Source organism: Branchiostoma floridae, chromosome 6 (genome assembly GCF_000003815.2).
Source record: "Branchiostoma floridae strain S238N-H82 chromosome 6, Bfl_VNyyK, whole genome shotgun sequence".
Classification (NCBI taxonomy): Eukaryota; Metazoa; Chordata; class Leptocardii; order Amphioxiformes; family Branchiostomatidae; genus Branchiostoma; species Branchiostoma floridae.
The window spans coordinates 15,025,323-15,048,696 of record NC_049984.1 but is presented as its reverse complement, the minus strand read 5'-3'; the positions used below and the strand labels follow the sequence as shown (position 1 = coordinate 15,048,696).

Genomic DNA, 23,374 nt, shown 5'->3' with positions numbered 1-23,374 from the left:
CTAAGCTAATATACTAGCAAGGTGTGACCCCTTTGGGCCATGCTTTGGGAGACCCATAAACTTTTTCTACATCAGATATACCCTGACCACCCCTAATTGGTGTGACAGTGGTACATCCTGTACATGGGGGGTCAAAGTTGACTGCTGTACCCCGTTAAATACCCATCATGCATTTCACCGGAATAGCATGCGGAGAGGACGAGGAGACAGACATGGCCTTACTCCGCGCTAGGATGTCGTGCCAATCCACTGCCATCCTGTCACAAGCAGACCTGTATCCCACCTAGTATGCAGACACAAAGAACTAAAATGTCTTTGTGAATTGTTGCACGGACAATTTCCAGGTAAGCTTCTCTTATCTGTCGCTGAAAGACCAAAAATTTCTCTGAGCCACATGGCCTGAAATTCGCCCATGCTCGTGCACACGTTTTCTTCATATTTCTTGAATTAACTTCAACCCAGCAAGCTTCTCTCTACTTAAATATTTTTAATGAAATTGATTTGGTTCCATGGTGCCCAGTTTATTTGATGGTGTATAGAAAAACTCTAGACCACAAGGTAGAAGGGCGCGAATTTATCAACCCCCCTCCCACAACCCGACCATGTCCTTCTCTAAAAGGTGCCCCGTTTTCTTTCCCCTCTTCTGACAGACAAACCGTGTTAATCACGGATAAGGCAGTTGTGACGAAAGTTCTGAGATGTTGCAGACCATGAAGACTGGACAATCTTTCTGCATCAGCCACGTGGTAGACACGTGGAGCTGGGGAGGCAGCCTAGGCTAGAGGCGTGTGCTGGCTTATCTCAGGAAGTCATCTCAGGTCAGTCAGAAATTAGTCTAATTTCACTCTAGATCTGTAGCTATCGTATTCTATACTGCAAGCGCATAATTTTCTTTGATGCAAGCATACAGTTTCTAAACAAGGCTTGCCATGTTTGTTTAAATGGATAAATAAACCCCATGAATTGAACTGGTCATGTGCAGCTTCTTCGTGTTAAGGTGGTCACCACCATCTTGTTGATTTCCTGTCCATGTATGGCCTCAGTTGGCCCACATAAATAAAAGGGAGACAGATGAACTTGGTTGCAAATTCCAACCTCTTCAACACCCCCTCTCCACATTTATCTTTTGGAACAGCCCAATGAGCTTATTTGAATCTATATGGAACCCTCTCTCTCCTCTCTAGTAGTAGGAGGATGCTAGAAGTGAGATACAGTCAGGTTACTAACTGCATTTGTTCTTGATTCTTGGAATGATGACAACACACAGACCTGTACTGACTTATCAGTGACAGACAAAAGGCGAAGCTGATCCAAGAGAAGTTTTGTCCTCTTAACAGGCCTGACTGCCTGGTATGCAATCAATCCACTTGTAGGTATGATCACATTTTTTAACACTCCAATATCATTGCCTTGCAGATGGTGAATGAGTCACTGCTGCTGTGGTGAAAACAACTCTCAGATGTTTTCTAAAGGTTAGTATGTTTCACCATTAGGAATTGCAATGGCAAAGGAGTAGAAAGACAGAAAATATGACTAAGAAAGTTTTAAGTGTGGCTAGACATATTGTTGCCTGTGATGAATTCTCATTGACAAGCATATGTCAGAATTCTATTGCTGACACATACTGTCTGAGGTATACAATTATACTATAGACATGCTAGCAGCTACAGTCAAGACAGATGACAAGTTCTAATGTGACAAATTTGTTAAACCCTGTACAGGCATTCACAAGTTGGGCAGTATGAGAGTCCAGTTCTTGAAGAACTACTCAGCACCCAACATACTGGTAAGTATTTGCAAACATGCTCAGTTTAAGTTTTGTACTTCAATTACAGTAAGAACTAGTAGTACAATGGTACTCTTGGTAGCAGGGCTTCACAGAGTGGCTGAGCAATGATGAAAAAACATGATGATTGTCTGTGATTGTTAAATTGCTATGTTTTAATTTCTGAGCTTAGCCAAGTAAAACTTTTGGAAGTCAAAATATTTGGAAATGATATTCAAACAGTAAGCAGTCAAAGTAAGCATTCAAACAGTTCTCAATATTCAATCTTTTTTTTCTAGTGAACTGCAAGCATGCGTGGCCTCCTGGATGGAATACAGTGGTAGGTTGCTTCTTTGAAATCTGTTCAAAGTGAAGGAAACTTTGATGCTGTTAACCTCACTGGTATCAAGGTGAAGGAAACTTTGATGCTGTTAACCTCACTGGTATCAGAATAACCGAATAGGTTATAATATTTATATGCATTGAAAATGGGGTTACTTTGTTGCAACTGTGGGCTGCTTTGATGAAAATTATCATTTCTGTGCAGAATTTGTAGCTATTTCTGTGTAACTTTCATGCAAAGTTTGAGCAATGATGAGGATATATAGTCTCGTTCGTATGACATTTACTGATTACAAATTATCTCATCTCTGAGCTCATTGAATGTTTTAATTCTCAAAATAACATTGCTATAGCCAAACAAAAAAGTAATTACTTTTCTTCCTTTCCTTCTCCAGTGGAGGCAGATCCAACTCCAGTGAAGTGCAGTATGATGTGTGTTTACGCCTTGTTTGGTAAGTACTATTTTTCATGTCTTAATCATATCTGAGAAAGTTTTTGGTCATCAAAAATTCAATTTTGAAACTTAACATTTAGTTAGAGAAATTGTTTCTATTTTACTTTCCTGTCCAAAATGCATAATTTGTACTTCCACAATGATGCCACACATAACCCCAGCTCGCTTAGAGTTCAACAAGAACGGTGAAGAAAACTTGTTCTCTCACGACTGTCTTCTGAGTGGAAGTACACAGTTAAATTAGGTGTATGCTGTCATCTTGTATCAAAATATTCATCAAATCTCAATCTTTTAATCTACAGGCCGAGCGCAATACTTGATGGAATCAAGTATCTGAGGAAGACCAACATTTAGTGTACTCTACATGGTAAGTGTTGTTAGATTTCAAAATATAAGTTTTTGATGTTGTTTGTCGGCTCCGCGATGATGTAACCCATAACCCAGCTCGCTTCGAGTTCCAAAGGAACGGTGAAGAAACATTGTTCTCACGACTGTCATCTGAGTGGAATGATTTTCTAAGAAAGTAGGTTTGTATGTATGGTGTGTGTCCTGACTGTTTCTCTAAATCTTTTCCAGGAACTGACAAAGTGTCCGAGCTTCAAGGCCTGTCTGAAATGTAAGTGCTGTTATGTCCAACCATCATGTACAAATAAACATATGGACTGTAGCCTTAACGTTTTAATTGCATGTTCTCTAAACCATTACAAGTTCACTGGAAATTGACCATGGTACTACTAATGGTAGTATTGTCCCTTTTTTTGGGTAAGTTGTACAGTACTTTGTAAAGTGTCTACTATAGACCATTTTATTCAGATTCTTCATTCCATTGTTAATCAAGTGTAGTGTAGGGGAGCATCACTATTTCTGAATGACTTGCACCTATATTTGATAAACCAGCATTGACTGTCCTGTCTGTAATGATGAGGCATTTACCGCCCCAGTCTGATAATCATGACTGATTGGTCACACTGAGCACACAGGACACTAAAATTTTGTTTTCAATAATAGCATTTTGAGTGTTGTATGTATACCTGCATGCCAGGACCAGCTATAAATGTTGTCTGACATTCTGTATTTTGTCTTCAGGAGATGCAGGACACCAGAAGCAGAGCAACAGGACTACGCAGAAGTAACAACATCATGGTCAACTTGTGGACAGATCAATTGGTTTAATGGATGTTCACAGAACACGAAATAGTCTAGATAAAAATACAGCATTCTACATATCTATAATCATCAAAAGTGAAAATAAAGAATGGAAATACAAAGGTCTTTGTGCCAGCTTGTTTTCTGACTTTTATCTATATAGCATAGAAAGTAACGAGTCTGTGCATATGATGCAGACTAAGGATGTTTTGTTTAGTTTTGGCTTTAAGTTCATTTGCAATTTATTAAAAATTCTTGAGTATGATTACTCAATTTTAATAAATAAGCAATTTGGCATTAGCTTATTGTGCATCTGATGGACTAGTACATGTAGTTAAATATCATCAAAATGCTGTCATTTTATTTGTAGTCGTGATCCAATACATAGCTTTGTTTCCTTGCACCTAGCTATATATCTACTACAAACAGAAGGTATGAGTTAACAGTTCATCTACTTTTGTGCACATTCAAACTGGAAAATCAGGCTTAAAGCACTTGTGAAAATAAAATAAACATCAACAAAAGATTTTCATATGCATACAACTTACTATGCATTCAACATGCATCTATGTTTACCATCTAGCCACATGTTACAGTCAATACTGAATGAAGGCCATGGCTTTGGCAAAATTTAACAAACTAAAAGCAAAATAATTTCATTTAAGGAAGTCTACAAAAGATTCTCATGATGCAAAAATTGCTATGCATTGAAGAAACAGCTCAGTTTTGCCATCTTTGTTTTTTCTAGCCACAGTGTCAGTACTGAATGAAGGTCATGGCTTTGGCAATATGAAACAAACTAAAAGCAAAAATACATTTCATTAAAGAAATCTACAAAAGATTTTCATAATCTTAAAAAAAACATTTTGAAAGTAACAAAAAGCTTTGTTTTGCCTTGTAGTGACACTCAAATGTCACTCAATACAGTAATACTAACAGCAAGGCTTTGGAAGGCAAGTGTATGGAGCTAGCAATGCCACAATGCATGGCTGTAGACTACAGTGACAGCCTGCTTCTCACAGAGTCATGTCGGGTGGGGGGCGAGGCTGAGGTGCTCGCCCCGTCTTCCTTCTCTACCTCATCCTTCTTCAGTGGAGTCAGCTCTGGTGCTGATGCCTTCCCTCCCTGTAAGAATTAATTTCACAAACTGAAACTTCTGCTTTTGATGTACATATAGCTTTATTCATCGAAAACATGAAAGAGTAAAAATCTTGCTCATGGCCTTGGATGGAAGCCAGCTAAAAAGTAATTTGTACGTCTAGGATTGCCTCTTATATTTTAGCCTGACAAGTTAAGTCTTTTTTCATAATCAGGTGAGGTGAACTTTCATGCTAAAAGAAGTATGTTTAATAAAAGGACATGATTTCCTTACCTCCCCCTCCTGGCAGTATTATGGAGAAAAGGAAAGTTATTAATAAGTTTCTAACTACTTGGGGCAGGACTACAATGCCACCAGAAAAGAACTGACTTATAGACAATGAGCTAGCAACACAACTATATCTATCTGGAGGGTTATAGGAAGAAACTTGTACAATGAGAGGTCTGGGGCATTTGAACCGAACTTCCTCTTTGCCTCTTACCTTGGGTTTCTTCAGTCTATCCTGTCGGTTATCACACCACTGTATGAAGCACCTGCAACAGAAGGAACAAACTCAGTAAACCTGTATGTGTAAGGACAACACAAGAGGGACACAGGTCTTCCAACACTAGCCCATTCTACAGCTACAAATTTTAAATTATTTAATACTTCTTATAAATACAACCATTTCTGAAAATAGTTTCATCAGGTTGGTAGGATATAGGAGAATTCTTCTTACATAAGGCCACACCAATTTAATTTCTTGGTTCACGGATTTTTTCATAAAAAATATGGAGCGAGAGGGCGAAATAAAAATAAAAATAAAACTTGTAAAATGGTTGGGGTAAAGGTAAGGGCTAATCCAAAACATAAAGAATAAAAAGTTTTCAGCTTGAAAAAAGTACAAAAACACTATTACTGTACAGTAACAGCACCTGTTCATTGAAAATTACAAAAGTAGTGTCAGTTTTTTTTTTTATACCAGAAAGTTGGTGAATGGCTTCATTAATGGTGAAAATTTGCTGAGTGGTAATTTTTATTTTTATTTTTTTTTTCCAAAAAATAGGAGCGAGCGAATCCGTGAACCAAGAAATTAAATTGGTGTGGCCTAACCAACAGGTATTTACATCAATGTGAGTACCTGCTGGTTGTGTAAAAAGAATTCTCCTACCGGTATATCCAATATAACCATTATTTTACTAGTAGTACATTATGTATATCCGTTATCAATGTTTTTCTAACAAAAAAATCCAAGAACAGCACCTTTCTGCTATGTCAATACTCTGTTGGTCTCTCTTCTTGCAGTACACTCTTATGTGCTGCTCCGCAAAGGTTTCAGGTAGCATCTGGGAGACCTGAGAGTGGAGAATTAAAAAATTACATCAGTCCAAAGTCTCGTAACCTGAGAATATTTTCATCATCTATATCATAGGATATATCTTCTTCTTAAAGGATTCTAGAATAAAACTTCTATTCTCGAGTTTGTCTCACCTCTTCCTTCCTGACCCTGCAGGCATTGTCCATCTTGCTCTTGTCGTAGAACCTGACATGGTCAATGGGGTTCTTATCACCCATTCCATAGTCCATGTCCACAACCTGAAGGGGGAGGGGGGCAAAGACAGTTTAACTTGACTCTCCAAAAGAGACAGACATTCACGCCATCTACACAGATGCCCTTATGGTAGTAATTAAGATCTTACAGTTTTTAGATATAAATAAACATAAAATGTGACAAGGTTTCTCACACCACAAAAACGTACAATTTATGTGTCTATGTCTATCAAAAGATTTGCAAACTGACTTTTTATGTTTTAACTTTTGTAACAAATCAAACTGTTAAGTCAGAACAACACACTTTGCCATGATAATGGTGCAACAAATACATTACATGTTCTTCATATAGATTTACTAGCATAGTTAGAGTGGTAATGTTCCAGAGGATGAGTAGTCTACTCACACTGACAGCAATGTCCCCAGGACTGAGCTGAGGAGCTCCCAGTTCCTCCTCTGTCAGGGATGTCACTATCTCCTCAGACCAGGAGGGGGCTTCATCCTGCAGGGCACAAGCCAAAATTACAATTTAACAAGATCAGAGAAAAGTTCAATGTAGCAGATTTTATATAAATCATACATGTATCATTATCATTATTGCTGCTAACTAAATTTAGCAGTTACATGTACGAAGGCAGTTCATTATTGTTCTCTATTGGTTCTTTGCGTGAGTGAGTGGGTGAGTCAGTGAGTGAGTGAGTGAAAGAGTGAGTGAGCTACTGAAAGAAGGTACCTGTGATATGAGACATCCCTGCTGCGGCCGTGTCTGCGCCACACAGCGGTACAGCCTTTGAGTGAGTGAGTGAGTGAGTGAGTGAGAGTTGCTAACCTGTGATATGAGACACCCCTGCTGCGGGCGTGTCTGCCCCACACAGCGGTACAGCCTGTGAGTGAGTGAGTGAAGGTACCTGTGATGTGAGGCACCCCTGCTGTGGCCGTGTCTGCCCCACACAGCGGTACAGCCTGCGAGTGAGTGAGTGAGTGAGTGAGTGAGTGAGTGAGTGAGTGAGTGAGTGAGTGAAAGTTGCTAACCTGTGATATGAGGCACCCCTGCTGTGGCCGTGTCTGCCCCACACAGAGGTACAGTCTGCGAGTGAGTGAGTGAGTGAGTGAGTGAGTGAAAGTTGCTAACCTGTGATATGAGGCACCCCTGTTGTGGCCGTGTCTGCCCCACACAGAGGTACAGCCTGCGAGTGAGTGAGTGAGTGAGTGAGTGAGTGAGTGAGTGAGTGAGTGAAGATACCTGTGATATGAGGCATCCTTGCTGTGGCCGTGTCTGCCCCACACAGCGGTACAGCCTGTGAGTGACTGAGTGAGTGAGTGAGTGAGTGAGTGAGTGAAGATACCTGTGATATGAGGCATCCTTGCTGTGGCCGTGTCTGCCCCACACAGCGGTACAGCCTGTGAGTGACTGAGTGAGTGAGTGAGTGAGTGAGTGAGTGAAGATACCTGTGATATGAGGCATCCTTGCTGTGGCCGTGTCTGCCCCACACAGCGGTACAGCCTGTGAGTGAGTGAGTGAGTGAGTGAGTGAGTGAGTGAGTGAAGATACCTGTGATATGGGGCATCCTTGCTGTGGCCGTGTCTGCCCCACACAGCGGTACAGCCTGTGAGTGACTGAGTGAGTGAGTGAGTGAGTGAGTGAAGATACCTGTGATATGAGGCATCCTTGCTGTGGCCGTGTCTGCCCACACAGCGGTACAGCCTGTGAGTGACTGAGTGAGTGAGTGAGTGAGCGAGTGAGTGAGTGAGTGAAGATACCTGTGATATGAGGCATCCTTGCTGCGGCCGTGTCTGCCCCACACAGAGGTACAGCCTGTGAGTGAGTGAGTGAGTGAGTGAGTGAGTGAGTGAGTGAGTGAGTGAGTGAGTGAGTGAGTGAGTGAGTGAGTGAGTGAAGATACCTGTGATATGAGGCATCCTTGCTGTGGCCGTGTCTGCCCCACACAGCGGTACAGCCTGTGAGTGAGTGAGTGAGTGAGTGAGTGAGTGAGTGAGTGAGTGAGTGAGTGAAGATACCTGTGATATGAGGCATCCTTGCTGTGGCCGTGTCTGCCCCACACAGAGGTACAGCCTGTGAGTGAGTGAGTGAGTGAGTGAGTGAGTGAGTGAGTGAGTGAGTGAGTGAGTGAGTGAGTGAGTGAAGATACCTGTGATATGAGGCATCCTTGCTGCGGGCGTGTCTGCCCCACACAGCGGTACAGCCTGCGACTCTCCACATCCCTGAGGATGGACCTGGCCTCCTCCAGCTCAGGCTGCTGGGAGTACAGGACTTGCTGGAAGATGTGGTCTGTCAGCTTGGTGTAGGCATGCATGTCGTCTGGAGTCTCAGACAGCTTGACTTGAGCACTTTTTAAGGAAAGAACAAGCAACTATTGTTTTTACACATGCTAAGCTTCATCATTTTTCTCAGTGCAAGAAGAAGAAATAACTAGAAAGGTAACATTTGCAAGCAAATACGTTGCCTTCACATCGTCTAGCCAAACAAAATGTTTTTTTCTTACTAAAACGTATTCTGGTAGAACGTGTATATAGTGACCAGCAGTCCCCCAGATCTGTTCTAAGCCAATTGCGACATAATGTAATGGAAATCACCATGTGTGTCTGCTACTTTACCATGGTTTAGGTCATGATATGCCTTAAATTTCTTTGTTTGGAGAAGAAGAAAGAGAGAAAAAAACATTTCTTTTCCATAAAGAGTTATGCCGTCAAGTACCAAAGATATCAACCTAGGATCAAGCTGTTCAAAATGTTTTTTCCCAAAACTATAGAGTGGACCATGTGGAACTATTGTAGAATGGAACCATCATCTAGTACAGTAGGAGCATACTCACAAGATACAACTATAGGTGAGCAAATGCTAGATGTGACAGTTCAGTGTAATACTTCCTGCTACTGTTCTATGTGCTTACCAAAGAATGGTTAAATTGGCTATACAGATATAAAAATTTCATTAAGTTGAGATGAGCAAATAATAAAACCTACCCATCCTTGCCAGGTATTCTGATGTACTTGTCAGCTTTCAGTAGGGCCTCTACAATCCTGAAAACAAGGAAATACATGTAGATGACATGTCTTTTAGGCTCGTGATGAAAAGGGAATCAGAGGAAGAAGTAGCATCAACTTTGACTGGCCCTTGCCTCATGACTTCAATGAAAAGTGGCTTGTACTTGTAGGCCGATTTGAGCTTTCATGAATAAAAAAAGTTTTAAAAAAAACACATACTGTAGTCAAATCCACTGGAAGTTACTTTCATATCTAAATAACAACATTTTGCATACTTTTGTTCACATTTGATTTGGAGTACAAAGGACCCACTTTAGTCTTGCAACACAGATGCACCCTGCTGGCATAGCCAATTAACATAATTCAATTAAACCATTTAAACATTCTTCATCAAGGGCTTTAGAACAACAGAAGTGAATTTTGTTAAAATCATGTTTTTTTTTCCATTCAGAAGGCTAATTTCCAGGACTTACATGATCTCCACACACTTGTTAGCCTTGTGCTGGTAGGCTCTGCGATGGAGACTGCTCCGGGTGTGGAACATGTCATACAGGTTACTGCACTCCTGTAACACATGGGAACATTCATGGGGTCTAGATTAGTAACATTACACACTAAGAACAATAAGTATAGGCTCCCCCTTACCTGATGAAAATTATCAGTGCAACTTTTCAATGATTTTGCAACAGTTTGCATCATTTGCTTTACAATGTTTCAAAGTGACTGTATGACAGTGCCATATTTAGATGAACATGACTACCATGAATTAGTGTTACAAGCCAAACAGAGAAAATGGCAGTTTGAATGGAATGGATGATTATCCATTAACTTCTTTAAGTTTGTTCATTTGTTTATTTAAAAGATAAGTAAGTACATCAAAACACTACACTAGTACTCCTGGAGTCATAACAGTTAAAAACATGTACTATATCATAAGATACCACCATGTTACCTACACCTGCAATAACACATTACATTACATTAACATTATCTACACCTACCATCTTCATGTTTAGGTAGATACAGTGCCAGCTTGTCCTTAATTTTTGGTAACATCCTTAGAAACATATAAAGTTAAACCATCTATTTTGCCACCCACCTTGTCCCTGGTGCAGATCTGCCTGCGCCCGTCCACGTTGATAACCCTGGCAAACTTCATGAAGCGCATGTGGTCAAACTTGTTAGAGATGCCCAGGTGGTGGCAGTCTCGCGCAAAGTAGTCCCACTTGTCCACATCAATCCCATTCCTCTTGTTGGCTACAACCTTTCAAGAAAGAACATCCCTTTCAATAACTCAAAAGTCGAGCTGTGTACCGGTACACTACCAATACAGCACCAGTACAATAAATTTGGTACAGGGTTTTTAGTTTGTTTCAAAGTGAAATCCTACACATTTTTTAAAACATGACGTTTTCTCGACATATTTACAAATGTACCTCATACAGGAAGCTCTTCTCTTCATCTCTGCCTTTGTATGGCCAAGCCTGAAAGGAAACACAAAAAGAACACCATTAGAAAAGCATAACAATAAACAATATTTAAGCTTAGAGAAATCACTAAACATCAATGGCCTAAGTCCATAACTAGTCACAATGATACATGTACATAATCAAACCTGGAATCAAGCCCTATCAAATACAATTGTAATTTCAAAATAGCAAGTCATTGGGACAATGCAAGCGTTAATTCTCAAGCACAATATCAATGCTACAAGGCAATATATTTTTCCATTCAGTACTGTACTTTCTTGTCATGTTGACCATCTCCAAAGAACAAAAATATTCTTTTTTCCTGAAATCACGCAAATTTAAATGAGCCCACTGATGTCATCCATAAAATTTCATTCTTGTTTCCTAATGGTAATTGTTATTATGTTGCATTTTGCGTATTGTTAGTATCCACAATGCTAGCCCTTCATAATAGCCTTTAGATAGTTGAGCAGAATATGTGTCTTCTACAGCCAAACTGGTAAGGACATAAATGACTATATCAGGGCTTTAGCCAGCTCGAAATTTTTTTCCATCAACCAATTACAATCGTCGCGAAAACCGCGAAAATTAATTAGAAGGACTGAACTGAGACCTTGAAAAACGGGTTTTAATGATATTATCGTATGCGAAAGGGCGCCGACACACATTGTCAACAATCATAACAATAGCAAAACAAACAGTGTGTGGCTTTTACGGCCGTGGACGGCGTACCCAAGCCGCCTGTAGCTTCCACCAAGGATTTTTGTCTGTCAAGGTTGACGGATTGGTTTTAAAATTTTTCCGTCAGACGCAGCAAATTTCCGTCAATTGACGGAAAAACGGACGCTGACTAAAGCCCTGGACTATATCTAAGATACTGACCTGGTTCCTGGTCACTGCCAGAGGTCCTGCGATCTGTTCCTTGATGAAGATGAGGTCCCTCTCCCCGACATTGTACTCCAGGAACACGTTCTTCAGGTCATTCTGCTCGATCAGGTGATCAAACATCTGCACAGAGGCATGCTCATGCTGGAATAAAGGTACAACAGCCTTCGTAAGGGTCAACAAGGTTTTGAAGAAATGATACATTATAACATGTATAAACACTTGTCTATTCATTATGACATGGACTAAGGACAAAATGTTAAAAACCTGTTACAACATTTAGCAGCAGTACTACTACTACTACTACTACTGCTATCACTACTACTTCTACTACTACTGTCAGTCAGTACTTCTACTACTACATTGCACTACTACTACTACTACTGCCAGGCACTGACTACTTCTACTACTCTTTCTACTACTACTAGTACTACTGGTACTTCTACTGTCAGTCATTTTATACAGACTATGACTCAAAACTGGCAAAAAAAATACAATACAAAATTTTTAGGAAAAAAATTGTTCATACAGTCATAACATATTACTAGTACACATAAGTTCAATTGCAGGTCAGATGTGTGTTATATTATAGTAAAATTATAGAAGTACTGAAAATTTGTACCAGAGTGGAGAGTAACAACATGGTAAGAATCATACCAACATTGTACACTGTATAACATCCAACATACTAGTGTTAGTTTTAGTTTGAACACATATGATTTGAAGAAAGTACAAAAAGACTACCTTCCATTTGAAGCCTGGTCTGGCCAAAGGGATGAACTGTCCATCAAAGAAATGGGAGAATGGTCCATGCCCTGGTCAAACACAAGAAACAGTCAGCGTTACATGTACATAAGGTTAAAAGAAAGAACAGAATAAGATATGGATGGTATGAAGAAATGACATAAGAGTCATTTTATTTTTCAAATGTCAGTATCAACATATAAATTTAGACTTTTGGATTCAAACATGGTGACTCCAGTTTATTGTTACGTCACAAAAGACAGAGAATGCTGTCTGAAATCTATTCATTCCAAATTTCATCCAGCTACCTGAGTATCTGTGACCAACATTTTTGTTCACGTACATGGCAATCAAATTTCTGCAACCAGTAAATGGTTGACTCCGTGTGGGTTGACTCCTAGCATTCAGATGATTTCAGTACCAACCTAAAACCTATCATGTATATAAACAAGATATCTCTGTATTTGATATTTGTCAAATGGTTACGGTATATGTTTTCTTTACTTCTTTACTAAAAACAAGTCTTAGTCTTAGATGAGAATGGCTGAAGGTTTGATCCCTTACCTAAGTCATGGCAGAGCCCAGCTATCTCCACACACAGAACGTCCACATCACTGATGCCCAGTTCAGGCTGACGTTTCCTCAGGGTCTTCACCAGACATCCAGCCAAGTGATACACACTGGAGGGAGGAACACAAACACTGGTCTCTAAAACAAAACTATTTCTTGATATTTCTCTGTCACTTACAGAGTATCTTCCCATTTAACTTTCAGGAACTGTTGCAGCATTAGCACATAGTAAATGTAGTACCATACTCAAAATACCTTTCATTTTGCTGCTGTACAGGTATATGACAACATCTCAAGCATGGTACTTATATAATAACAACAAAGTATGTATGCTTTGTGCACCTGCACTATTGCAGCTGAGCTGACATACTATTACCTGTGTGACTGTGAGCAACACTGTATGTACCATTATCATCACTGGAAAATATCTTATTGTCACCAGCTTATTTGAATCATGATCACATTGAAAATTTATCAACAAGTTACAACACAAGTCCACATGTATTACTAGTACTATTAGAACACCACATCTACATTGATAGAAGTTCTGAGTTATCATTATCGACCCTGACACTCCTCCCAACTTGACCTCCATGAAAAGCGGCCGAATTTTAAACAAAGGTACAGACGAACAAACAATCATTGAAACAGACTTCTCACCCCAGACAATGCTCAAATCTGTTATGAGAGGCTCCAGGGAAGACCCAGTAACAGGCTCCCAGCTGTTTGATGAACCTCAGCCTCTGGAACTGGGGAGTGTCGATGATCTTTATACAGAGGGGGTGCATTTCTATATGGCCATGGATGGGGTCATTGAATATCTGGAACAGAGAGAATTTTCAGTTAACAGAAAAGCTGTAAAATTATGAAGAAGATTAACCTATTTTGTAAACACAAAAACTGAATTCACAGAAAATCGACTAGTTCACATTTTCAATACTGGATTTGGTGAGTCCTGTTTTTGCGTTATAAAGATTTTACAACACAAGGATTTTCTAAAATTGTTTGATTTTTTCCATAATGCCATGTATGAACAGTAATGAAATAAAAGTTTCTCAAGCAACTATTGGATTTAGTAAATCATTACATATACCTGGATATCTGACAGTCTAACTAATATGATGATGTCAATAAAGGTAAGATTCTGACCTTTATTGACATCATCATACTAGTTAGTACTACATGTCATAGTTGTATCATACTCATAGATATTTTTCTTATTTATCTTATGATTATGCCACTCTCTTTTTTTTCAAAACATTGATGTCTCTGGTTCCAGATGTACCTTGCAGTTCTCCAGTGAGACAGGGACAAGCTTGAACCTTTCTAGCAGCTTCAGTAGTAGTAGTCTTTTCCCCATTGTTCTGAAACAAGAAAGAAAATTAACACATCCATCTAGAATACAGAACACAATGAAGTTACTTGGACACTTTGAATACTATATAGTATGAAGCCTAATCGATTAGTCAGATAGAATCTAATTGGAAGCACCAATGATTTAACTTGTTGAGGGAATTAAACCAAGACAAATACAAGTCTCACCTGAATCCCATTTTCTCAAGTCTCTCTTCTGTAATGTCAGGTAATACTGCACCACATATCTCTTCACCTGTGACAAATGGTTGGTATGGAAACAGAATAAAATTAACACTGGCTTGGCCCTGCTGAATCATCTTTAAATTTCTCATCTGTCGAGCCAACAGGAGACTCTGTCATCATTGATGATCATAATTCAATAAAGATATGCATATTAAAAGTATACCCAAGTACCTGGTCTTTTGTATGGCGTATAATTCTGCCAAAAATGTCGTTTTTATTGTATGATTGTCTGTATTCCTTTCTAACACTTAGTGCTCTTTTAAAGTGTACGAATCTTTCTTTGTCTCAACAGCATAGTAGTAGTAGTAGTCTGTATCAGTGCGTGACTCACTCTCAGGCCTTTGTAAATTGTTTTACACATGGACCATTATGTAAAATGGTGGTCGATGCCTCGAGACCGATAGGCAAAGGAGAAGATCAAAACAGTGCAGAAATACATTCTTACAACAAGGATAAATGGCTACTTTTGACAACTTCAAAACTTGTGAAGTGAAAAATAGTTCTCGCTGTCAGACTCTGAGTGACTCAACCTACGTTTGAAGACCTCCACTGTATCATGATCATCCTTCTGGCCGTTTTCGGTGAGGAAATTGCAGACGTCGTGCACTGTCCACTCCCTGAAGTCCTCTACAGACCTTCTGGGCTGTTTTGCAGGGCCGTTTGAGCCAGAAAACGACCCATTATTAACGGCGTCCGCAAACTTTCGCTTTCTGGCCGCCATTTTGGCTGGGAGTTGGGAGGAGGACTATTCCACTCCTGGAATAGGGGTATCATCACAAGTTTTACTTATATATCAAAATAATGAATAAGAATCAAAATTATAAAAATAAATGTCTCTGAGTCCAATATATACTTTTCATTTAAAATAATTTTCTTTTCTTGTAGTCCATATAGTTATATTTTTCATGTTGCCCTCCCTATGTTTAGATAATGAAGTAATCCATTACATCACATGTCAAAGGTTACTTTCCCAAGGTGGTGACCGCACGTTGGTGTCTTTCCGAGAAGAAGGAAGATTGAAGGGCCTCTAATCGTCTTCTCCCATCTCTGACACAAGGAAGTCGCTTTTCCTGGTAAGTAAATTGTCTTTAATGTCATCGTACAAAAATATATTACTCTTGGTTGCGAGGAACGCTAAAATTTGCGAGCTTACGTAACGTTTTTGTGTGTGAAATATTATACCGTATGTGTAGAAACCGGTGTGGTGTGCTAGTAGTGGTGTGCCACATGGTCGTTCGGTCACAGGTTCTTCCTGCTTCTATCTCATTTGTTTCGTCGTTACTATGATGAAAATGATTTTTAAACGACTAAGGAACTGCCCAGAAGGGAGTGTGGTATTTTATAGCCGTGTCAGATGTCCAAATTTGTATCAGAATCTACTGACTACTCTCTTGATCGTACTTGACAAAGAGCAACCATGACTAAGGAAAAACCTTTTACTAATCACATGAGTATGGACGACTTAAAGCTTTTATTGATTCACTTTAGATCCGTTTAAAACAACAGCCTCTGCTGCTTTTATTCCTTCATCGCTAAGATGTATAAAATGTTGATTACCTAATTTAAACCAAGGTGACCTTTATGACTCCATCGGTGTTCCATGTAAGTTTAATATATGAATAAGAAAGGACATCAAATATATTATGTCCTTGGTTATGTCACCATATGATAAGAATATCCCTGGATATGGAAGATTGTAGACTTCAGGATGAGCACAAGTGAAGAAACATGTAAGGGTACAACCAAGAACAACAAAAAAACTCTTAGATTTTGGGGCAGTGGAATGTAACAAAGGCAATATCATATTCAGGACATTGATTGAAGATAATGTCCTTGATCATATAGACAGATCTGTCACCCCCAAAATTAATAAATCAAAATGTACAATAGATATAATCAGTCCCACAATACTGGTACAATGTAATTGTCTGTGTTAAAATAATTTCAGCAACATTCAGTTGTGTCCAAACATGCACATGCAAACATGCACGTACAAACTGCAAGGTGTGTGTTTATTATGTTGACGAAATGACCCACATTCAGTCGGTTGCTACTGCCCTTTGAAGTTTACAGTAGAAGATGTTTATCAGAAAGGTCAGTAAATTTGAACCATCGTCACACTGTACACCATGAGTTGTTTGATAAATGTGAGTCCAGTACCAGTAATGCAAACTTCCCAAGCACAGCTGATACCTACCTACCTACCTAGTCCCTTGACCTCCAGGTCGTTGGGGGGACAAGGTAGACATGAAGATCGAGAGTTGCCTCCAGGTTCGTCTATCCCTAGCCAGGGTTATCCTCTCCTGTAGGCTGAGGGCAGATAGGATATGCAAATAAGAGATTAGGTAGTCCATTGGTATATGTGTATAACGGGTCTTTAGTACAGATCATCATTCCAGGCAAGTTTTACAGTCATCTGTTCTGTCGCTAACATGATTGGTGTTTATTTTATATATTTTTCATCTGTCCGTTCACATTTTGCAAAGTGGCGGCTGTTGTGTGGCACCCTTTTCCCCTCTCTTACATTTTAGTGCAGGAGGGTTTTATCCCTTGTTTCCTGACAAATGTGAATGACCCGTCAGTGAGAAACTATTGTTAAGGGTGCCAAGTGGTGTCTGTTTGTCTTTGTAGAGGTGTGATATCTTTTCAAATACTCAATGATTGACTTCAAAAGTGCACATTTTGCAGTAGAAGATGGCACAAACAATTTTTTTATGGCAAGTTGGGAGATTGGGATATATAACATATAATGGTAGAAGAACAGATGTTTATGAAGTCTTAAGATTGAGAAACACCTGTTCTATTGAAAACAGGTTAGACTTCAATATTCCCACGAGAGCTAGGCACATTGCAAGGAGTGTGCTCGGACCCCCAGTTGGATGTTTTAAGAAATGGGTCAGTACAGCTGAAGGCTAGAAATAAAACAAAGCTTTGAAACAATAGTATCTGTGCATATCATTTGGGCCAAGGACCTGAGTGCTGAAACAACTTGCTGAGACATCCTGAGACTGATACCTTTGGTCAGGAAGTTTTTGCCTTATTTGATATGCTGTGTGACTTCTTTAATTCTGGTGGAGCAAGTCTAAGAGGTACCTATTTGACCCAAGGGAATAGTACAAGTCCACTGGTGAAAAGTTAATGGAAAATATAGGGTATTCGTGATTAGAATCAGACCACCATACCTCAGGTCTTGCATGTCAGTCTGATTATTTACAATCAGATGTACCTTGTCCCCTCAACGACCTGTAGGTCAAGGGACTAGATAGGCAGGTACTAGCAGGTACTTTGATATCAAACAACTGTGGAGTGCTGTTAAAAATAATAATAGACTCAATGAGAGGTATATGTACCCTGCTTCCCTGTATTGTTGTTTCTTGTTTTGGACAGGCCCTGTGTCCTGTAAACTATAAAAATCCTGGTCCTCTCATGTCTCGATGATCTGATTCCTAGTAGAGCATATACTTTGAGGCATGGTATCTATATGTTTTTAGAACACTGCCCCTAGGCAAACAGCAGCACCACCAGACAGGTGTGTAACAACATGTGAGGCCAGATCCTCAGGTGGCATGACATGTGTTTGTAAATGGTCAACCTTTGTCTCTTTTAATATGCACATTATGTGCATATTAAAATCCTACAAAGGCTGACCCCTTAGTTGTCATTAGTAGCACAATTGTCTGGAGAATTGCTGTTGCAGTAACTGTCCAGTGGTCTCATAAGAATAGGAGGCACTAGGTCTGAGTAGGTATGTTGGTGATACTCTTACCAAGGAGGTTGTCCTACAAGTATTTTAACCTCCTCCCTCTTACTGATAGTGGTAGACATATTCCAATGCAGGATGATTAGGAAGATATTTAGAATGGAAGTTGATAAGCAGGTCAGACTTACTACTAGAAGTGCTAGAAGCAGTCTAAGCTCTGAGTGTGAATCAGCTATGCACAATTGTTAACAATTGTACATGTAACTTAACTACTGGTATACTTGTTAACATTATATAATAATAACAACTTTGGATTCCCTCTTTAGGGTGGAGCATTGAAGCACAATTCCTTCTAATCTATCAATTTTATGCAAACTTTTTATTTTAACAGAATTGTCTTGTCTGTTTTCCAGCAGGTGACTACCTTCTTCAAATCACTGAGCCATCTTCAGCAAACATGCCCAAAGAAGAAAAACTTGAACCTGAAGACGACGCCACGATGGAAAAACCCAGAATCAGCATTCCTGTGTACATCCTTGTTTGTTTGTTTGGTGTCGGGTCCTGGATCGACATCAACGGCCTGTGGGTGGAGCTGCCAATCATCGTGCAGCACGCCCCCGAGGGGTGGAGCCTCCCCTCCTACATGGCCGTCATCATCCAGCTGGCCAACATCGGACCAATCGCCGTCACCCTGGCCAATGTGTTCTGTGGGAGGAGAGTCAGCAATAAGGTTGTGATCTACATCATCGTCACAGTCGGAGCGATGTCGTGCTTCCTACTGCCGTTCTTTTGGAAGCACACCAGCGTCGTGGCGGGCGCCAACCACAGCACAGCGCTGCTAACCCTCACATTCCTCCTGGCCTTTGTGGACTGCACCTCCTCTGTCACTTTCCTACCCTTCATGACGCTCTTCTCTGGTCCCTACCTCACGTCATACTTCATCGGGGAAGGGATGAGCGGACTCCTTCCCAGTTTGGTCGCGCTGGGGCAGGGAGTCGGGGGAAACCCGGAATGTCACAACGTTTCGTACACCAACTCTACAGTCGTCAATGGAACCGTGAGGAACTTTACTGAGTATCACAACGTTTATGTCACCAAAGATCCTAACTTCCCAGTAGAGGACTTCTTCTGGTTCCTGTTCACCATGATGCTGGTGTGCGGGATTGCGTTCGTCATGCTCAACTACCTCCCAGTGGCCAGGAAAGAGCACATCAGGACTGCAGAGGCTTCAGTGTACAAAGCTGTCCCTAACAGTGAGAATGGATACAGCACCTGCGGTGATTGTGTCGAGATGGGGTCCACTAAGACTGACAGCTCCTCCAACACTCCTACCTCAAGCGAGAGAGACATCGACGTTCTGATAACCAAGAAGAAGGGGCTGTCACGAGGAGGGTACATCTACCTGCTGTATGTCCAGGCCTGGGTCAACGCCCTCAGTAACGGCGTCCTCCCCTCCATCCAGTCCTACTCTTGTCTCCCGTACGGAAACACCGCCTACCATCTGGCCGTCACCCTGGGTAACATGGCCAACCCGCTGGCCTGTTTCATCTCCTTCTTCCTCCCCACCACGTCCTTCCTGCTGGTGGGGGTGCTGTCGCTGGCAGGAACGGCGGTGGGAGCGTACATCCTGGCTCTTGCAGCCATGAGCCCAACCCCTGTACTACTAGGGACAACTGGAGGAGTCTTCTTGGTGGTGAGTTCTATCAACAGCTAACTTACTTGGTCACGTACAGAGAGATGTGAAGTTTTTAGGGGTATGCCTACCAGGCAAAACAGTGGTCAGCATTCAGGTTCATGGTTTGGATATTTTTCACAATTCCACTGCAGCAACATGTTAGTCTGGTTACCATCTTCAGTTTGGTGGTAAGGAAGTGAGCACAAGCTAACAAGGAGGTTATCCAGGCTACAACTTTGTCCCATCAAAAGTGTGCCAGAAAATTGGAATTGTACCATTATCTACAGGCTGCCACTTAAAGTATGTAGTAGTACATGTATTTTCACGAATGATATTGAAATACAAAACTATATGTAGCTTTTCTATCGAGGGAAGCTGTCACCAACTTTAAATGACGGCTCACCAGGGTTCAAGCCAGTATCTGTCCTTTGACAGAATGTTGCAGCTGGGGACAGACTAAAATTTTGCCCATTCCGTCCTCTGCGACAGACAAAATGCAGCATGTCAAGATATTAAACAAATGAAGTTTTGCAAAGATCTCCAGAAAATCAGCACAGATGCCATCAAGCTGAGTCTACTCTACCAGCAAAATTTGCCCCTCAAAATGTAGGAAATAGCATTTCAGAGGGTCTTAGATTTCAATATTTTCCCAGATCCTTCTAGGTTAGTCATGCGGAAGCCTCTGGTGCTCAACAGGATTTTTGCTGAAAATCTAGGGGAGGGGGAAAAAATTTCAGGCTGGCTAGAAGAAGAACACTGCAGCTCTCATATAGAAAAGAAGCTTTGACTTATCAAACATAGCAATGAAGTTGATTTTTACATGTAATGCTAATAATTCCTTTCTCTGTGTTCCCCTCTATCTAGGTACTTGCATGGATCTCAGTAGTTGGGCTCTTCTCCTACGTGAAGGTGACCATCGGGTCCATTTTCCGTGAGGAAGGACAGAGGGCGCTGCTGTGGTGTGGAGCAGTCATGCAGGCCGGATCCTGTGTCGGCGCCTTCGTCACCTTCCTGTTCGTCAACGTGTTTCCCATGTTCCAACAGAATGACCCTTGTGACCTTTAACGTTTCTGATGCAGTAGTTTCTTTGGGCTGTTCCAAATTTTTCCTGGGAGGGGGTGTACTGAAATTGTGATTGGTCTTTCTTTCACTTAATCCAATACTTTATTTTTAGATAGGCTTATCATGTTTAAAAAAATTTACTCTCTTCAATATTTCGTTAGACTGATTAAATCTTGCTTATAGCAGCCTGCCCAAAATCCGGCCTCTGTGGGGAGGCGCCAGTTACAGCCCTGGACAGCAGAGTTTGTGTCATACAGACATCAAGCTTTAACTTAAAAAAGTTTTAAGTATTTTCCCCACTGCCTTTCTTGGAAAATGTTTTGAACAGCCCTTTATCTATAGTCAGAAGGAACTTACTGCAAGTCTTTTGCAGTGGTTTTATTTTCACAGTGCATGACACAAAGAATATGTCTCAGAGTCCCTATTCTAAAGAAATTCTTTTTTCACTTACCGCACTAATCTTGCACCAAAGGAGATCCAAACAAGACAAACAAAACCCAAAAAATAGAACCACTGCAAAAGTAGATGCAATTACTGTAAATTACTTTTGAGATATTCGTAGACTCTATATTTTGACGTTGGTGTTGAGAACTTGAGCCAAAGTGGAAAAGAGATTAAAAATTTGTAGCTTTATTAAAATGTAGATTAGAAAAGCATTTCACCATGTTTTGCTTAGAGTTATGCTATTTTAGTATTGGTGCTGTGAGAAAAGGTGACACACATGGATGTGTATTTTGTTGTAAACTTTCAGGAGCTGCCACAATATCAAGCATATTGAATGTATATTTTCAGAAATAGATTCAACAGAATCATGGTAATATATGACAAAGTCTTGTGTGTTCAGAGTCTTGATATTTTGAATTTTGAATATTTTGTAAGGATGGAGAAACTACCTGTGCCAGAGCAACTGCTACATGTCATAAACCATGACAATCATGGCATCATAAATTCATCATTACACACTTATGTTGTCAAGTACAGGGCTCCCTTGGAAATCAGTCATCTAGACTGAAGGGACGACCCTTTAAGATCAATAAATAAATAAATAAATAAAGTACATCGGTAGTGAAATGTATTTTTCAATACCCTTGTTTAGAAAACCTGCCCAAAGTAATCTCATACAACAAGAGTTGTATGGACAGAGTATCAATGAACGTCATGTATGTTTGGAAATTTTGGATTATACATATTTGTATATTTTGTGAAGTAAGTCTGGACCAACTAGCTTTAAACATATCTTTAGTACTTTATGAGTCACTATTAGTAAATGCCACAGATGTGTTACATATTTATGTATACATTTGCATATTTTAGAGAGTACTTAAAGTTTGATATTTCTACTGTGATGAATGGTAGTATTTATTGCACTGTCATGCACAAGTAGGAACCAGTTCCTAGTGTTACTTTAAGCTTAAACTTTGTTAACTAGTACATGTATTTAAGTGGTGTGAAATGATGGGCTGATGCCATGTTGTAAGCAAGGAGGTTAAAATTAACCTCCTTGTTGTAAGTGATTAGGAAAGGCTTGTTTCAGCCAGCCTTCTTCGCGGCCTTTCATGAGCACTGTAGGTTATTGTTGGGGGAGCACTGATTCGCGATTTTCAACATATGGGAAGGTCTTGTTGGCGCTTTGTGTCATAAGAACCATGCCAATGTGTTTAGAAAAATGTGAATCTGTGTTCCTCCCAATAGTAACTGTTAACGTTCATGGAAAACTGCGAAGGAGGATCTAGGATTTGTGTCAGCTTTGTTTGGACATGTCTGAAATGATGTTACAAAGCACGTGTAGTTTTTCAAGTGGTTTATTCTTCTGGAAGATAATTTCAGGTCTCCCTTTATGAAACACAGAATACCAATGACACCGAATGTCATTGAGCTTTAGAGTAGTTACAATGCATCTGTAAGAATGGTGCATTCAATGGATTTACTGTGATGATCTTGCATGACATTTCTCAAAATGTTATTTTTGTGGTGCAATTAGTACAGATGTTTTGCAGTATCTTTCAGTGCATTAGAATGGAAGCTGCTTTAGACTGAATGGAAATTAGGACGAACCACCTGTTGCTTTACTTCAATGATTCAGGAAATAAATGTGTGCCTCCTACTCCAGACTTTGTTTTTCCTTTTATTTGAAAAGAAGTGTTTTTAGCAGGGCAACCATTCTAGGTCCAGACGGCTTCTCTGATTTCTTTCCTGCCAATATTTTACTTTTAACCTTTAGTTTGCTTATTTATAGTAGTAGTAGTAGTAGTAGTAGACCAATTGGTCGCCTTGGTATGCTCAGATTCCTGCATTCATGCCGAAAATATCCACACTAAAGAAATGAAG

The 23,374-nt window shown here is 40.2% G+C and overlaps 2 protein-coding genes, 2 long non-coding RNA genes and 1 other non-coding gene across 8 annotated transcripts; 4 read left to right on the top strand and 1 right to left on the bottom strand.

Moving 5' to 3' along the window:
* The first annotated feature begins 160 nt into the window (after nucleotides 1-160).
* LOC118418378 lies at nucleotides 161-1,449 on the top strand. The gene is made up of 3 exons (XR_004831450.1): nucleotides 161-344; nucleotides 651-818; nucleotides 1,417-1,449. It is a non-coding gene; the product is annotated as an uncharacterized LOC118418378 (long non-coding RNA).
* A 1,226-nt stretch (nucleotides 1,450-2,675) lies between these two features.
* Nucleotides 2,676-3,830, top strand: LOC118418377. The gene is made up of 3 exons (XR_004831449.1): nucleotides 2,676-2,928; nucleotides 3,138-3,177; nucleotides 3,648-3,830. It is a non-coding gene; the product is annotated as an uncharacterized LOC118418377 (long non-coding RNA).
* Nucleotides 3,474-3,539, top strand: LOC118418736. The gene has a single exon (XR_004831530.1). It is a non-coding gene; the product is annotated as a small nucleolar RNA SNORD31 (small nucleolar RNA).
* Nucleotides 3,831-4,542: 712 nt separating the features above from the next.
* Nucleotides 4,543-15,366, bottom strand: LOC118418376 (deoxynucleoside triphosphate triphosphohydrolase SAMHD1-like). Its single transcript, XM_035824256.1, has 17 exons — nucleotides 15,144-15,366; nucleotides 14,553-14,619; nucleotides 14,296-14,374; nucleotides 13,671-13,831; nucleotides 13,005-13,120; nucleotides 12,441-12,511; nucleotides 11,694-11,840; nucleotides 10,779-10,826; nucleotides 10,442-10,606; nucleotides 9,816-9,907; nucleotides 9,322-9,378; nucleotides 8,487-8,685; nucleotides 6,743-6,838; nucleotides 6,277-6,381; nucleotides 6,049-6,140; nucleotides 5,288-5,339; nucleotides 4,543-4,832 (listed from the first exon to the last, which is right to left on the bottom strand). The coding sequence occupies exons 1-17, from the start codon at nucleotides 15,328-15,330 to the stop codon at nucleotides 4,704-4,706; spliced, it is 1,863 nt and encodes a 620-aa protein (XP_035680149.1). The 5' UTR covers nucleotides 15,331-15,366; the 3' UTR covers nucleotides 4,543-4,703.
* Nucleotides 15,367-15,559: 193 nt separating this feature from the next.
* LOC118418375 (solute carrier family 52, riboflavin transporter, member 3-B-like) lies at nucleotides 15,560-23,155 on the top strand. Of its 4 annotated transcripts, none has more exons than XM_035824251.1 (3): nucleotides 15,560-15,682; nucleotides 18,726-20,002; nucleotides 20,849-23,155. In XM_035824251.1, exons 2-3 carry the CDS (start codon nucleotides 18,767-18,769, stop codon nucleotides 21,047-21,049), a joined length of 1,437 nt encoding a protein of 478 aa, XP_035680144.1. In that variant the 5' UTR covers nucleotides 15,560-15,682; nucleotides 18,726-18,766; the 3' UTR covers nucleotides 21,050-23,155. The 4 variants fall into 4 exon arrangements, with proteins under 4 accessions (XP_035680144.1, XP_035680145.1, XP_035680148.1 ...); XM_035824252.1 differs by having other exon boundaries at nucleotides 15,570-15,682; nucleotides 18,723-20,002; XM_035824255.1 differs by lacking the exon at nucleotides 15,560-15,682 and adding an exon at nucleotides 17,609-17,629.
* Nucleotides 23,156-23,374: the final 219 nt, after the last annotated feature.

Coding starts and splice junctions, on each gene's coding strand:
- LOC118418376 (XM_035824256.1), bottom strand. CDS start 15,330: ATGGCGGCCAGAAAGCGAAAGTTTGCGGACGCCGTTAATAATGGGTCG. Junction 10,827..11,693: donor TGGCAGTGACCAGGAACCAG/GTCAGTATCTTA, acceptor GTTTCCTTTCAG/GCTTGGCCATACAAAGGCAG. Junction 6,382..6,742: donor CTGGGGACATTGCTGTCAGT/GTGAGTAGACTA, acceptor CTCCCCCTTCAG/GTTGTGGACATGGACTATGG.
- LOC118418375 (XM_035824251.1), top strand. CDS start 18,767: ATGCCCAAAGAAGAAAAACTTGAACCTGAAGACGACGCCACGATGGAA. Junction 20,003..20,848: donor CTGGAGGAGTCTTCTTGGTG/GTGAGTTCTATC, acceptor CCCTCTATCTAG/GTACTTGCATGGATCTCAGT.